Source organism: Triticum aestivum, chromosome 2D (genome assembly GCF_018294505.1).
Source record: "Triticum aestivum cultivar Chinese Spring chromosome 2D, IWGSC CS RefSeq v2.1, whole genome shotgun sequence".
In the NCBI taxonomy this organism is placed as follows: domain Eukaryota; kingdom Viridiplantae; phylum Streptophyta; class Magnoliopsida; order Poales; family Poaceae; genus Triticum; species Triticum aestivum.
This window is the reverse complement of record NC_057799.1, coordinates 411,837,614-411,851,649: the sequence shown is the minus strand read 5'-3', so window position 1 is coordinate 411,851,649 and position 14,036 is coordinate 411,837,614. Positions and strand designations below refer to the sequence as shown.

At 44.1% G+C, this 14,036-nt stretch overlaps 1 protein-coding gene and 1 pseudogene across 1 annotated transcript; both read right to left on the bottom strand.

The window, feature by feature from the left end:
- Positions 1-2,647: 2,647 nt before the first annotated feature.
- On the bottom strand, positions 2,648-6,987 carry LOC123055810 (protein FAR1-RELATED SEQUENCE 11-like; annotated as a pseudogene).
- A 197-nt stretch (positions 6,988-7,184) lies between these two features.
- LOC123053493 (sugar transport protein MST1) lies at positions 7,185-11,712 on the bottom strand. Its single transcript, XM_044476966.1, has 4 exons — positions 11,500-11,712; positions 11,084-11,403; positions 7,949-8,581; positions 7,185-7,868 (listed from the first exon to the last, which is right to left on the bottom strand). The coding sequence occupies exons 1-4, from the start codon at positions 11,633-11,635 to the stop codon at positions 7,416-7,418; spliced, it is 1,542 nt and encodes a 513-aa protein (XP_044332901.1). The 5' UTR covers positions 11,636-11,712; the 3' UTR covers positions 7,185-7,415.
- Positions 11,713-14,036: the final 2,324 nt, after the last annotated feature.

Below are 14,036 nucleotides of genomic sequence, written 5' to 3'. Positions count from 1 at the left end.
ACTAGTTGATTGCTTCCCCATGCTCCACTATGGGTGAGCCACTCTTCCGCACATCTTCACAGGTCCATTGTCACCACAATGGACGGCAAGCTTCAAGCATTTGATCTCTTCATGATGCTTCACTTGAACTTGCACACCGCAACCTAACCCCACAAAGAACTCTCATGAAGATCATGGGTTAGTACACAAAGCGTAATTGACAATGCTCACCACACCATGGGATCGCTTGATCCCTCTCGGTACATCTTCTACGCTTTGTGAGTTGATCAAGTTGATTCACTCTTGACTTAGTCTTGATCAACCATAAATCTTTTCAACTCTCTTCATTTGGATGATGTCTTGAAGATATACATGAATGATCACACAATCTTCTTCTCCAAGACATGCTTGCAATAAGCTCAACTCTCACATGACCAATCTTTGGATAATTCCTTAATAACACCTTGGTCACCACATAAACTCCTTGAAACCAACACATGAACTTCAAGAAATGCCTATGGACAAATCCTTCAAATATAACTCAAGGCAACCATTAGTCCATAGAGATTGTCATCAATTACCAAAACCAAACATGGGGGCACCGCATGTTCTTTCACTGGTGATATTGAAAAAGAAGAAGAGAATGAGTATGGTGAAAATAGTGAGACTAGAAACTATGGTGGAAAACCTCGTAAAGAATTTGTATATAATCCTGACATGGACAATTTCAAAACACCAGGAAAAAAGAATGTGCAAGAGGATGATGAAGATGGTATTAATGATTCTGAAGAGAAGAGACCTTATTATTGCACACCTGAATATTTTGATAGTTTCAAGGGTGATAAAGAAGATCCTATCGAAGTTCCTGAGGTATCTGATGAGAAATCCGTTACATCTTTAGGAACAGATGAAATTGCATCACGTGGATCCGTAGATTCTATTGGAGAAGATGAGGTACAGGAGGAGGTTGTAGGGAAACGGAAGCGGAAGGTATCAAACCTTATAAAGTCTCCTTATGTGCCAGTTATACCGACAAAGCGTGCAAAACGTTCAGCAAAAGCAAGTGAATTTTATCATATTGTTTTCGAGCTGAACTTACTACTTATCATTGACTTATTAACATATTACCGTCATGTATTGCAGAACTATTCGAGAAAGAAGTCTTTCAAGATGAATACGATGTGATTAAAGCTAGTGTTAAGTTTGTTCGTGCTTATGAGCGGTCAGCAAAACATAGAAAGAAGTAAATATTCAATGATGGCATGCGCAAAGGTCTCAGTGCAGAGAGGGCTTGTAAGATTCTTGACCATCAATGGCTAACCGATGATGTAAGTTATTGTTGTGTTTTCTATTAGCATTCAATGCAAATTGGAATTGTTATACATCATTTAAATTATTTCCAGGTTATCAATGCTTATTCGTCGTATCTGTTGGGAGTTGTTGGTGACGATCGTCATATAATGCCGACCTGGCTGGTCAATTGGTTACTTGAATTTTGACTGGACACCGAGCCAGGAAAAAATGACAACGAAGTTGTGGCGAAGAAGAATGGACCCGTGAATAGATGCACCGATGAGTATTTAAAAAAAGATAAGGTAAGTTCAACTGCCTTAATGTATGCATATATGGGATATAAATAATAAGAGAGTATGTGTTGATTACATCATATTTTCGTTGTGATGCAGATTTATATTCCTCTTAATAAGGGAAATACCCACTGGGTTTCGGTCGTCATGCATCGCCCGAAGGAAGAGTTCTAGGTTCTTGATTCTTTGATGGGACCCGAACTTGACAGTGAAATTAGAGACAAAGTTGAGGAGCTGGTAAAGCATACATTTTCATGAGCATATTGAAACTATCATTTAGTACTGAACTATGTTAAATTCTTTCTGTGCTATTATATATATGAACAGAGAAAACAACTTGGATATGACATACGTGATGCGAATGCGAGCGGTGCTGTGAATTATCCGGATGTGTCTACCTGGCCTATCAACACGTATACGATGCCACAACAAGAAGACGTATGAGTAAATACTTTCATATTATTTTAATATCTTACCTGAAATGCGAACTTATGAAACATTGTTTGTATGGACCAGCAATTCATGTGGAATATTTCTTCTTCGATGCTTTCAATATTGGAACGGTGAAAAATGGACAAGCCATTTTTCCCAAGTCTGGTTTTATTTCAAATGCTTATATTCAATTGAATTCATTATGTAATACTATTTGGATTGTACTAATATGAAATTCTAACAGGGGTCAGTTGATAAATCGAGGGACTTAATGATTGCGCAGCTTATTTTTTCGGAGAGAAATACGCTCAACTATGTGAAGGACAAAGTTACCCGGCTTGCAAAGAAGAAATAAATGTGGCGAAAATTATGTACTAGAAAATTTTGTAGGCTCAAATAATGTTTACATTTATTTCGACTTTGATATCTTGTGACGAAGAAGACACTACTATTTTGAATATTTAAGTCGAGAATGACATTTGGATTATTATTTTGTCTTCATCCTGTTGTCTTTAAATTTGAATTATTCATATTCATAGTTCTGCCGTCGTCAAATTGTTTGGATATAACAGTCCATGTTTTCCTGTACTGGTAAATGTTAAAAAAAATGCCCATGTATTCATTACGCACTGTAGTGCTGTCGTTGTTTACTATTGTTTTTCTGCACTGCCGCCGTCGCTTGTAACACCGACGTTCTTAGTTTTTCTTTTTAAAAAAAATAGCCCGACAAGTGCGCCGGCCAGTCTGACGTCAGACTTGACCAACGGCACTGTCAAACAGGGCAGCGTCGAACGACGGGTAGCGTAGCGATTTAATCGGAGGCGTTCGACTGCATATGCGCCGCCGGGTATATAAGCAGGTCGTCGCACGCTTCGTCGGGCAAGGTGGGACTAAACCTTTCCTATGGCAGCCGCCGTGCCTGCAGCGAAGCGCGTGACCGCGTGGGCCGGCCCAATAACACTGCACAGCCCGCGGAGCGACGACGGCCCAAGTACCACGCGGCGCGACGACGGCCCAAGTACTACGCGGGGCGACGGGAAATGTTTAGTCCCACCTCGCCCGACGGAGCGCGCGACGACCGGCTTATATACACGGCGGCACATAGGCAGTCGAACTCCTCTGATTAACTCGCTCTGCTGCCGTTGTCCGACGCTGCCCTGTGGGACAGTGCCGCCGGCGCACTTGTCAGGCTTTTTTTAAAATAAAAATAAAAACGACGGGGTTGTAAGCGACGGCGACCGTACAGTGCAGAAAATCAACAGTAAACAGCGACGGCACTACAGTGCATAATGAGCAATCAAAATAAACATAGTAAAAATACTTCTTGCTTTACATAGTCTGTCATCAAACAAATACTTATGTCGGTATCGTAGCAAATAGTCTGACATCAGCAAAGTACGATAAGTCCCATATAACATAATGTAACAATTATAAAAGATCACATAGATAGAAGCAATCCATCAAAAAACTGTCTTCAATCAAAGGGTGAAGCAATCTTCCATAGCAATCCATCAAAAAACTGTCTTGAATCAAAGGGCGAAGCAATCTTTAATACTCCAGAATTCAAGCAAAGTTCCTACATACCAAAACAGTAAGATATGTGTTAATTCACAATAAACAAATAAATTTGGTTTGAACAATAAGATTTACAATAACATACGAAAATCATACTTAGGATTTTGAGGGCACGTGGACTTATAATGATCCGTAAGACCGCACTGTCCACATTGACGTTTGCTTTTCTCATCAAAAGCTTTAGGTCACCCATTTTTAGTGACATCAGGACCATCCTTACCGCGGCCTTTAACATTCTGTTTTGGTGCGTCTTGGTGTTAACTTTTGCGGGATCACGAACAAGACCATGATCTTGATTAGGCTCAAATGCATACACAAACTTTACCTCCGCACCAGGCTCATCCTCCTCAGTGTAATCATTATCTATTATGTCCCTCAGAGCCGCCTTCAACTTGTCGAATAAAAATGGTTTATGGCATGGTTTATGAGTTGCTTCGGCAGATAAGATAGTCAACTCGCTGTACCTAGCTCTGTCCCCTGCACCTGCCCATCCCCACGCAAACAGATCGCTAGTGCGCTTCACGGGAAGTCCACCCCTTGCAACTTGGCTCAACCTCCGCAGTACTAAACACTTAGGTATCTCACGTAAGCGTAGCTGAATCAGAACGTGAAGAATATGTTTGCAAGGAAGTCCTTTGCGATACATGCTTCTGCAACTGCACTTCACGGTTTCTTCGGAGTTACCTGGGGTGTAGTCTATAGTGAATCTGATATCCCTATTTTCCTTCCATGTCAGTATGAATCTGTGAGTGTCTGCTCCTCTCAGTCTCTCAAGGACCTCAAGCTCCCGTGCCTTCTTCATATCTTCCTGTAAGATATAAAAGTTTGCCACAGTGAACTCACGGGCAGCTGATTTCTCAATATCTTTACACTCGTCCAATACTGGTACTGGGTCTGTCTGTGAGTTTGTGTAATCGTCATGCGCCTCGTTCTCACGGAGACGAACTATGCAGTTCTCATAGTGCACAATCATATCAACAATAGTCATACCGGAGTCTAGATGCAAGTGAAGACATGAATTCAGACTCTCACTTCGCTGGTTACTTCGCATACCTAGGAAAAACCCACCAGACAGATATGATGCAGCCCAAAGCCTTTTCTTCTTGTACATCCCACGTAACCATGTCTTTGTTTTCTCCGACTGTCATTTGGCGGTAAACGCTGCCCATCTCTCCTCAAATACTTTTTTGAAGTGGCATAATAAAGTAGAGACCTGAACTCCTTTAGAGACTTATGATGAAGGTGTTTCTGCATGTTCTTCTCAATATGCCACGAGCAAAGACGATGCCAAACCTCTGAAAGTACCTTTCTGATGGCCTTAATCATAGCTGCATCTCCATCAGTAATTACTGACCTGGGCCTCTTCTGATAGTGAGCCCTCAAAAACGTCTCAAGCAGCCAGACATATGAATCTTCCGTCTCGTCAGACACAAGAGCACAACCGAATACCGTGGTGCAACGGTGGTTGTTCAGACCGACAAAAGGTATAAATGTCATGCCATACCTATTCATTCTGTATGTGCTGTCGAAGACGGTCACATCACCGTAGTCAACATAGTCTCGACGTGATTGAGAATCACACCAGAATAGGTTTTTCAGCCTTCCTTCATCATCGACGGTGTGCTCAAAGAAGAAATCTGGATCCCTCTCTCTTCTGGTCATCATGATCCCAATGGCAGTGTCTGCATCACCTTGTGCAAGCAACTTCATTTTTTCTCTATAACACATGTTATAAAGCTTCTTCCTCCCAAAACCAGCCTTTGCATATGACCCGTACCTACTAACGAGTTGATCATAAATCATATGTTTCCTGATTCCAGCACCTGCCATAGTTAAGATCTCAGCTTTCTGATATTCTTTTATCTGATTATGAGACCGAAGAAACGTGACTTCATCCGGTCTAGCTAGAACGTGACTGTGATCATCACTGAAACTGCTGACATACCAAACGTCACGCTCTTTATCAAGTTTCAAAGTTATATGCGCATTGCAGAAGCAACGAGTCTCCCCTCTCAGCCTGCGGGTCCTGCCTTCCATTGTACAAAGTTTTGCCTGTCGTTTCCCAGCTCTCGCACACATATACTTTCTCAAGCGCTTAGTTCCCTCAGGACCTTTCGAATATTTCAGTGAGTCCTTTCTTACGCTGAAACCGCACTCGTAAGCATACTGGTTATAGAAATTGTAAGCCTCTCCTAGTGACTTGAACGTCTTCCTCATGACCTTCCAATGCATGTCCAATGATTCTTGCTGATATTCATCAAATCCGATGTCGAAATTAAACAGATCATCACCAACATGCTCATCCTTCCCGCTTGTACCATCTACATCTCCCTGTAAATTAATGCATTAAACCATTTACGTCAGTCAGTTATTATTTTAATATGTAATGTATGTAAGTTTCAAAACTTACTTTGCTGGAGCTGTCATCATGAGATGCATCAACGTGTGATTTGTCACTTTCATCGTCCACAATATTCCTCACAAAGTCCCCGTCCTCGTCCATCTGCGCACATTGCAAAAAAGTACATGTAAGCGCTCATATGGTTATTATGTCATTTCTTCTCTGATTTTTTTAAAAACATACCCGGAGTGCACTTTCAGCAAATGAATCATCTATATCCATATCATCATCATCATCGCCATGTCGCTGCATGATGCAAAAAAACATGTAATTGTCCGTGCGGTTTACCATATTTATTGTTCTTATCAACATTGATCACACTTACATTGCCACTATAAGATTCATCCAAACTCATGTAGTTCTCCTCAGCAGGTTCATCCATATTCAGTGACGAGGTTTCGTTGTCCTCGCCGTAATCATCGCCATCATAATCGCCCTCCTCCTCTAACTATACATGTTTAAAAAAAATTCTAAGATCAATCAAACACCGTGTAACATCATCCCTAAAACAATTATTTCATCAAGCACAACGATGTCTCAAACCAACCTCTTGCACGGCGGCGAGGATTTCAGCCGGATCCATTTTCTCCGATGACGAATGTGATGACGGCGTGACGTTGCTGGCCGGCGGAGGCAGGTGTCGACGGCGTGAGGATGATGGCTGGTCGTAGCAGGCGTAGTGCGCGGAGGGAGGCGGCGACGTAGATCACGGGTGGGCGGCCATCTGGGCGACGGGAATGGAACGCGGCGGCAACGGCGCCAGGGCACGCACGGCGGCCTGTTTGGGCGGCGACCTGGGCGACGGCGACTTCGTGTAGACGGGGGCCGGCGTGGAGACGGCGTGGATGCGTTAGGGTTCAGGGTTTCGACGGCGGGCGTCGGCGGCTACCGTGTCTTTTTTTTCTCTCCAATAACTGTCGACGCCAACGTGAAGACGTGCGGGCGTACGGCAGCAACGTACGGCGACGGGTGCGGGTACGCGGGCGGGCGTACGTACAGCGACGGGTGCGGCATACGCGGGCCGCCCGCGCGAACGTACGGCGTCGGGTGGGTATTCCTATACCTAATGTGAAATGACCATACTATCCATTATACGTTTTAGGGGGTGGTGTTGTACGGAACCACTCCTCTTGTAAAACAAGTCTTGATGAGTCCATTTTCTTGCGAATTCTTATGTGTCATTTTCTTCTTGCTAGCGCAGACAACGAATGTGATTCAATCCGGAATGACGAATGGACGTACTACAACAGCACGAAACAACAATCATTTTTCCACAAAAGAAAAGAAAACGAAAAGAAAAAAGAAACACGAATCTTTCCACAAGCAGCACTGCGGCTCCATATACCCACACACGAACACACAGACACAAACACGTACGGGTACGGAGATCAAAGCCACACCCATACCCATCTTTGCCACGATGACAAAGGCGCTAAACGTCGTCAGTTTATGAGCGCGTCGGTGTTCTTGGCTGGCTGCTGCACCTTGACGAAGCGTCCCCAGTACCAGTGCCGCGCCCAGACCGCGCCCATGGCCTCGAGGGGCACCCCCTTGGTCTCCGGCAGGAATGCCACCACGAAGGCCGTCATGACGGCGACCCAGGCCGCGTAGTAGATGAACGTGGCGTACTTGAAGCTGCACAGCATGGAGAGGAAGGTCTGCGTGAGCACGAAGGTGGCGCCGAGGTTGACGGCCACGCTGATGCCCTGCCCGGCCGACCGGACCTCCACCGGGAATATCTCGCCGGGGATCACCCACGTCAGGGGACCCCACGACCACCCGAACGACGCCGAGAACACGCACGTCAGAGCCAGCACCGCGACGGAGTACTTTCTCGCCATCGCGAACTCGCCGTCACGGCCGATCTGCGACCCCATGATCCACGCAACCGCAACCTAATGAAAGCAGCGAACGAGCTGTCAGAATCACGACGTGGAAACCGAAAGCATGCGTTCCCTTTCCGTGTTTGTTGTACCTGGCACATGATCATGACGAGCCCACCAGCCAAGAACAGCGGCCTGCGACCGTAGCGGTCCACGGTGGCGACGGACACGAGGGCGGAGCCCAGGTTGACGGCGCCGAGAATGACGGCGCCCATCAGCGCGGCGTTGCTCCCGAACCCGGCCGTCTGGAACAGCACCGGCGAGAAGAAGGCGATGACGATGACCCCGGTGAGCTGCTGGAAGAGCGGCACCGCCACGGCCATCACCAGGTGCGGGCGGTACTCCCTCCCGAGGATCCTCCGGAACGCGCCCTGCTCGTTGGACCGCGCCACCCCGACCGCGCGGGCCACGTCCTCCAGCTCGGCGTCCACGTCGGCCTTGGGGCCGCGGACACGCCGGAGCGCGGCGCGCGCCTGCTCCACCCGCCCGCGCACGATGAGGCTGCTGGGAGTGTCCGGGATGAGCAGGGCGCCCACGAAGATGACGGCCGCCGGCACCGCCGCCAGGCCGAGGGAGAGCCGCCAGCCCCACCGCGGTATGCGCGCGGCGCCGTAGTTCGTCAGGTTGGCCGCGAGGTTGCCGATGCCAAGGAAGAGCTGGAACCCCGTCGTGAAGGCGCCCCTCCACTTGGCCGGCGCCGTCTCCGCCAGGTACACCGGCGCCGCCTGTCATCAGTCGGCACGGTGGGTCACAAGACTCAGAGCCATCACATGGTGCATTTCTTACGTACTCCCTCCGTCCAAAATTAGATAACTCAACTTTATACTAACTTAAACTTAAAGTTAGTCATCTATTTCAGAACGGAAAGAGTACTTCATACTAGCTCCGTCCTGGTTTATTGGTCTTTAGTATTGTATTTCGTGTCAAATTTTAATCATAAATTTAACTAACAAAATGTTCACGTATGTCACAAAAAATTATATCATTAAAAATTATATTCAAATACGAATCTAACAATATAATCTTTGTTGACATGCATTAATATTTTGTTAGCTAAATCTTTTGGTTAAAATTTGGCATAGATTAAAAAAAACTAATAAACAAAGACGGAGGTAGTACACGTAGTTACTCCCTCCGTCTAAAAATACTTGTCATTAAAATGGATAAAAAGAGATGTATCTATAACTAAAATACATTTAGATACATCCCCTTTTATCCATTTTGATGACAAGTATTTTCGTACGGAGGAAGTATTAATCATGACCTAAACAAGAGGCGATCGGTACGTGATGATTAATCAATGCGTCCTGATGGTAATCGACTAGTTGACGATTGGATCGACCATTCGTGCGATGGATAGGTCATAGGTAGCGCTGCACGGACGACAAGAACATAGGAGGAGCTATCACCAACCTACCACAACGCCCGCCCAACGAAGGAAAGTGAGATGCTTGACTCACTCATGCGTGCCCGCACGAGCAGCATGTTGCAGCTAACCACTGAACAAAAGATGAAACGCGGCACCCTATCCACTATTCAATTTGAGTAACACGAGAGCGATGGGTTGAGTCAAAACTAGCCACTCGCCCTAGCTAACCAGGGGAGGCAGCGGACAAACGAAGCAAGGGCCCAAGCCAGCTACCACCTTTCTAATCTGCATGACATGTGAACGGCTGTAGGACTTGATGGTACGTGGTTTCTCCTTGGACCATCCAAAATGTTGACCTCTTAATTTAAGGGGTTTACAACTTTAAATGCCTGCATAGCTACAGCACAATCATCCAGAAAATTCCTTGAATTTCAATCTTTTTCGTTTTGTCTTAGAATGGGCTGTGTTTTATTCATTCATCTCGGCAAGGTCTGAGTTCAACACAAAAAGAATACAATCCGGCGGTAGTTGCTAGAGGATCCGAGTGAATTTCAGTCAACCTTTTGTATTTGCTTCGAGTTTATATAGATGAAATGACGGACTATTACAGTATTACTCCCTCCATCCGGGATTGTTAGGCAGCGATTCTATGTAAGGGTGGTAGAAGTAAATTGCAAGTACTCCTTTCGTTCCATAATGTGGTGCATCTATTTTTTTTAAGTCAAACTTTACAAACATTGATAAAGTTTAGAGGAAAAACTATTTATACCTACCATACCAAGTATGTGTATAATATAAAAATACATCTTATGATGTACCTAATGAGATACACCGGGAGTATAGATAGATAGAGATATAGATATAAAAGTATAGATATAGATATAGACGACGTGTGGAATCATGCCTCCTACCAAGATAATTCCCACCAAGCCATAGCCAACCCACCCTTCTCTTTTTGAGGGACCATAGTCACCCCCTTTATGAAACCTTTTTTTCTATGCAATTGTGGATGCTTGTTTAGGGACGTAGTATGTTCTGAATTTCAGTTTCAGAAATTATGTGTACTGCTGAAACTGTTGAAATATTTGGACTGAAATATTGTTGAAATTACTGAAACTTCAGTGAAATTACATTGAAAGTGAGGGCAATTAATACACGGAGAACTATTATTGTCTCATTGGGAGCTTTATTATCTGATAGGTGGGTGAGTAAGCTTTATTTATCACTCTATGTAGATCATTCGCCACACATCAAAATCAGGAGCCACGGCGATATATAGAGATGTATCACTTCCGTTGCGTAGATTGTTGTCACATTCAGGTTTTTCAGGTCCATGTTTTCTTTCAGTTTATTGGGTGTCTCACTCGCCACACATCAAAATAAGTTTAGGGTTTGTCTAGGACACATCTAGATGTGAGATAGTTATGTCACATCTAACCTGATCTTCACTATGTTTGTGGTCTATTTTTTTTGTCCCAACTTCTTTTTTGTTCTTTGTTGCTGCCTTATTTGTGGGAGGTTAGATGTGACATCCTTAAAAAACATCTAGATGTGAATTAGACAAACTGTTAAGTTTACTAAAGATGCGACAATTAATTTGGATCGAATGGAGTAGAAACACTATACTTAGGCACCGAGTTAGCCACCTAATAAACTGTTGCTTGTTCAAAAAAACATTTAAATTAGACCAAATCTTCAATAGAGTAAACAATTTGGTCGAATTTATACAGTTTAAAGGGCCGAACAGATTGTGAAATTCTTGAAACTCAGTAACCAGCTCCTTGTTTCTACTTGTACAGTTTCAAAAATTCAGCGGTGGTTCCAGATACAGATCAGCTGTCATGAATACCAAACATACCTGGTTGGTGAAGCCGATGCCGAAGCCGAGCAGCATACGGCCGACGATGAGCATGGCAATGTTCACTGCTGCGGCGTTCACGGCGGCGCCGGCGAAGAAGAACGCGCCGCCAGCTAGCATGACTGCCTGTCTCCCGACCGCCCTGGTGACCCGGCCAGCCGCGAGCGACGCGACCAGCCCCGCCAGGTACAGCGACGACGTGAACGCCGTGAGCACGTGGCTGTCGTAGACGCAGTACTGGTCCCGCCGCGCCGCCGCCATCCGTCTGAGCACGCCCGGGAAGAATTCCTCCAGGAATGACTCCATCGCCGTCACGCCGCCTGGTCGACCAAACATTATCACCGATGTACGTACATGCATAGAGATTAGAGAAACACACATCTCGGCAGAATTGCATACACGCGTGAGGCCGGTACCTGAGATGCCGATGTCATAGCCGAAGATGAGGCCACCGGAGGCTGCCATGAGGCAGGTGACCACGACGGAGAAGGTTATGCCGCCGCCGTAGTCGCCCGACGGGGCATCGGCCACGGCGAACCCTCCACCAGCCATCGCAAGCCTGCCACCGGGTTAGTCTCACTTGCACGCACGCGCGGACTTGATCACTAGCTATAACAACTACACAGGGCACCGCGTGGTAGCTAATCCCGATCGGTGTGGTATTGTATAGGGGTGGTGACCGGTGAGTGGCAGGGATGTGTCCCACAGGAGTTAATTGCACAGAAGTACCACAATTGGGGCATCACATGCAGATTGGTACCACGATTCTTAATTTTTGGTGTCAGTACCAACATTGTTCCAGACTTTTGCAAATAAGGTTAAAACTTTGTTTTATACGTATTGACGGTGTATTTGACCAACGGGCCCGCCTGTCAGGTGCCGACATGACATATTTTTTGCAGAAAACCCCCTTACATTGTATGTAATCACAAAAATGCCCAAAAATTTTACGAAAAAAGGCTCCGTGAGAGGCCTTTTTTTATCGCAATTTCCACCACCGAATCTGGAGTGGTTTGAAATTTTCCGCCACTTAAACAAATAAATGAAAGGAAACAAAATTCAGACGGCAGTGGAAATCGAACCTGCGACCTGTAGTCCAGAGGCGCCACGCGCTGACGACCACGCCACAGCGCAGCTAGCGGTCAAATACAGGCGTTCCTTTTCTTATACTATGTCTGAAGCGCTGGGCCGGCCCACCGAGGCCTGCATTTTTTTTTGGTTCGCACTTAACTGGCGCGCGTTGTTGGGCTCGTTCGTTGCCCCGGTAACTATTCGTTTCATTTCTCTTATGCTTCTAGAATACGCGGTGAACTTTTTGTAATTTATGGTGAACATTTTCTTAATACATGATGAGTTTCAAGAATATTATGATTACACAATTTTTTTTATAGTGAATATTTTCTTAATACATGGTGAAATTTTTGCATTTCAAAAAATGTTCAGCATGTATTAAAAACTTTATTGTGTAAAAATCATTCTTGCGTTTCCAGAAACACGTTGATTTTTCTTATAAAAGTTGAACAGTTTTAATGCATTTCTAAAATTTATTAAGATTACACAATTATTTTTAATACAGGTTGTCAACTTTTTCTTTACAAAAGATTAACATTTTCCCCATTATAATAAATGTTGAACATATTTTAAATGCAAATCGAACATTTTTCTAATATATCTTGAACTTTTTCTTAAGATATGATGAACATTTTACATAATGCGCGGTGAACTTTTTGTAATTTAAGGTGAACATTTTCTTGATACACGATGAGTTTCAAGAACTTTTTGCCCCGGTTTCTTAATCATTCTTGCAATCAATGCGTTAAAAGTTGAACATATAATTTTAAATGCATTAAATTTTAGAAACATGGCGTAGAACATGTATTAAAAGTAATTGTGTAATCATAATAAATTTTAGAAATGCATTAAAACTTTTCAACTTTTATTAAAATAATCAAGTGTTTTTGGAAATGCAAATTGATTTTACACAATAAGTTTTAATGTATACTGAACATTTTGTGAAATACAAAAATTTCACCATGTATTAAGAAAATATTCACCATAATAATCTTGAAACTCACCGTGTATTAATAAAATGTCACCATAAATTAAAAAAATTACCACGAATTAAGTAAAATGTTCCTTGCCATAAGAAAATTGAACAACCTATAGTACAAAAATGTTCAATTTGCATTTCAACTATGTTCAACGGATATTACCAAAGTTTATTATATTAAGAAAATGTTCACCGTTTGTAAAGAAAAGTTCATCGTGCATTGAAAAATGTTCACTATAAGCAGAAAAAGTGTTCAGCGTATATTAAAAAAATGTTCACCGCGCATTCTGAAAGCATAAGAGAAATGAAACGAATAGTAACTGGGGCAACGAACGAGGCCAACACGCGCGCCAGTTAAGTGCGAAACGAAAAAAAAATGCAGGCCTCGGTGGGCCGGCCCAGCGCTTCAGACATAGTATAAGAAAAGGAACGCCTGTATTGCAACGTGTGCTTCGTTGTGGCGTTTTGGTTAGCGCGTGGCGCCTGTGGACTGCACGTCGCAAGATCGATCCCTGCCGGCGCCTGATTCTTCTTTCACCTTACTTATTTGCCTGATTTTTCTTTCACTTTACTTATTTGTTCAAGTGGCGGAAAATTTCAAACCAGTCCAAATTCGGTGGTGGAAATTGCGAACAAAAAAAAGCCTTTTTCCCGCAAAATATTTGGGCATTTTTGTGATTACATACAACTTAAGGGGGTTTTCTGTAAAAAACATGCCATGTCGGCACCTGACGGGCGGGCCCCGTTGGTCAGATACACCGTCAATACGTATAAAACAGAGTTTTAGCCTTATTTGCAAAAGTCTGAAACAATGTTGGTACTGACACGTACTCCCTCCATTCCTAAATACTTGTCTTTCTAGGCATTTTAAATGACTATCACATACGGATGTATGTAGACATA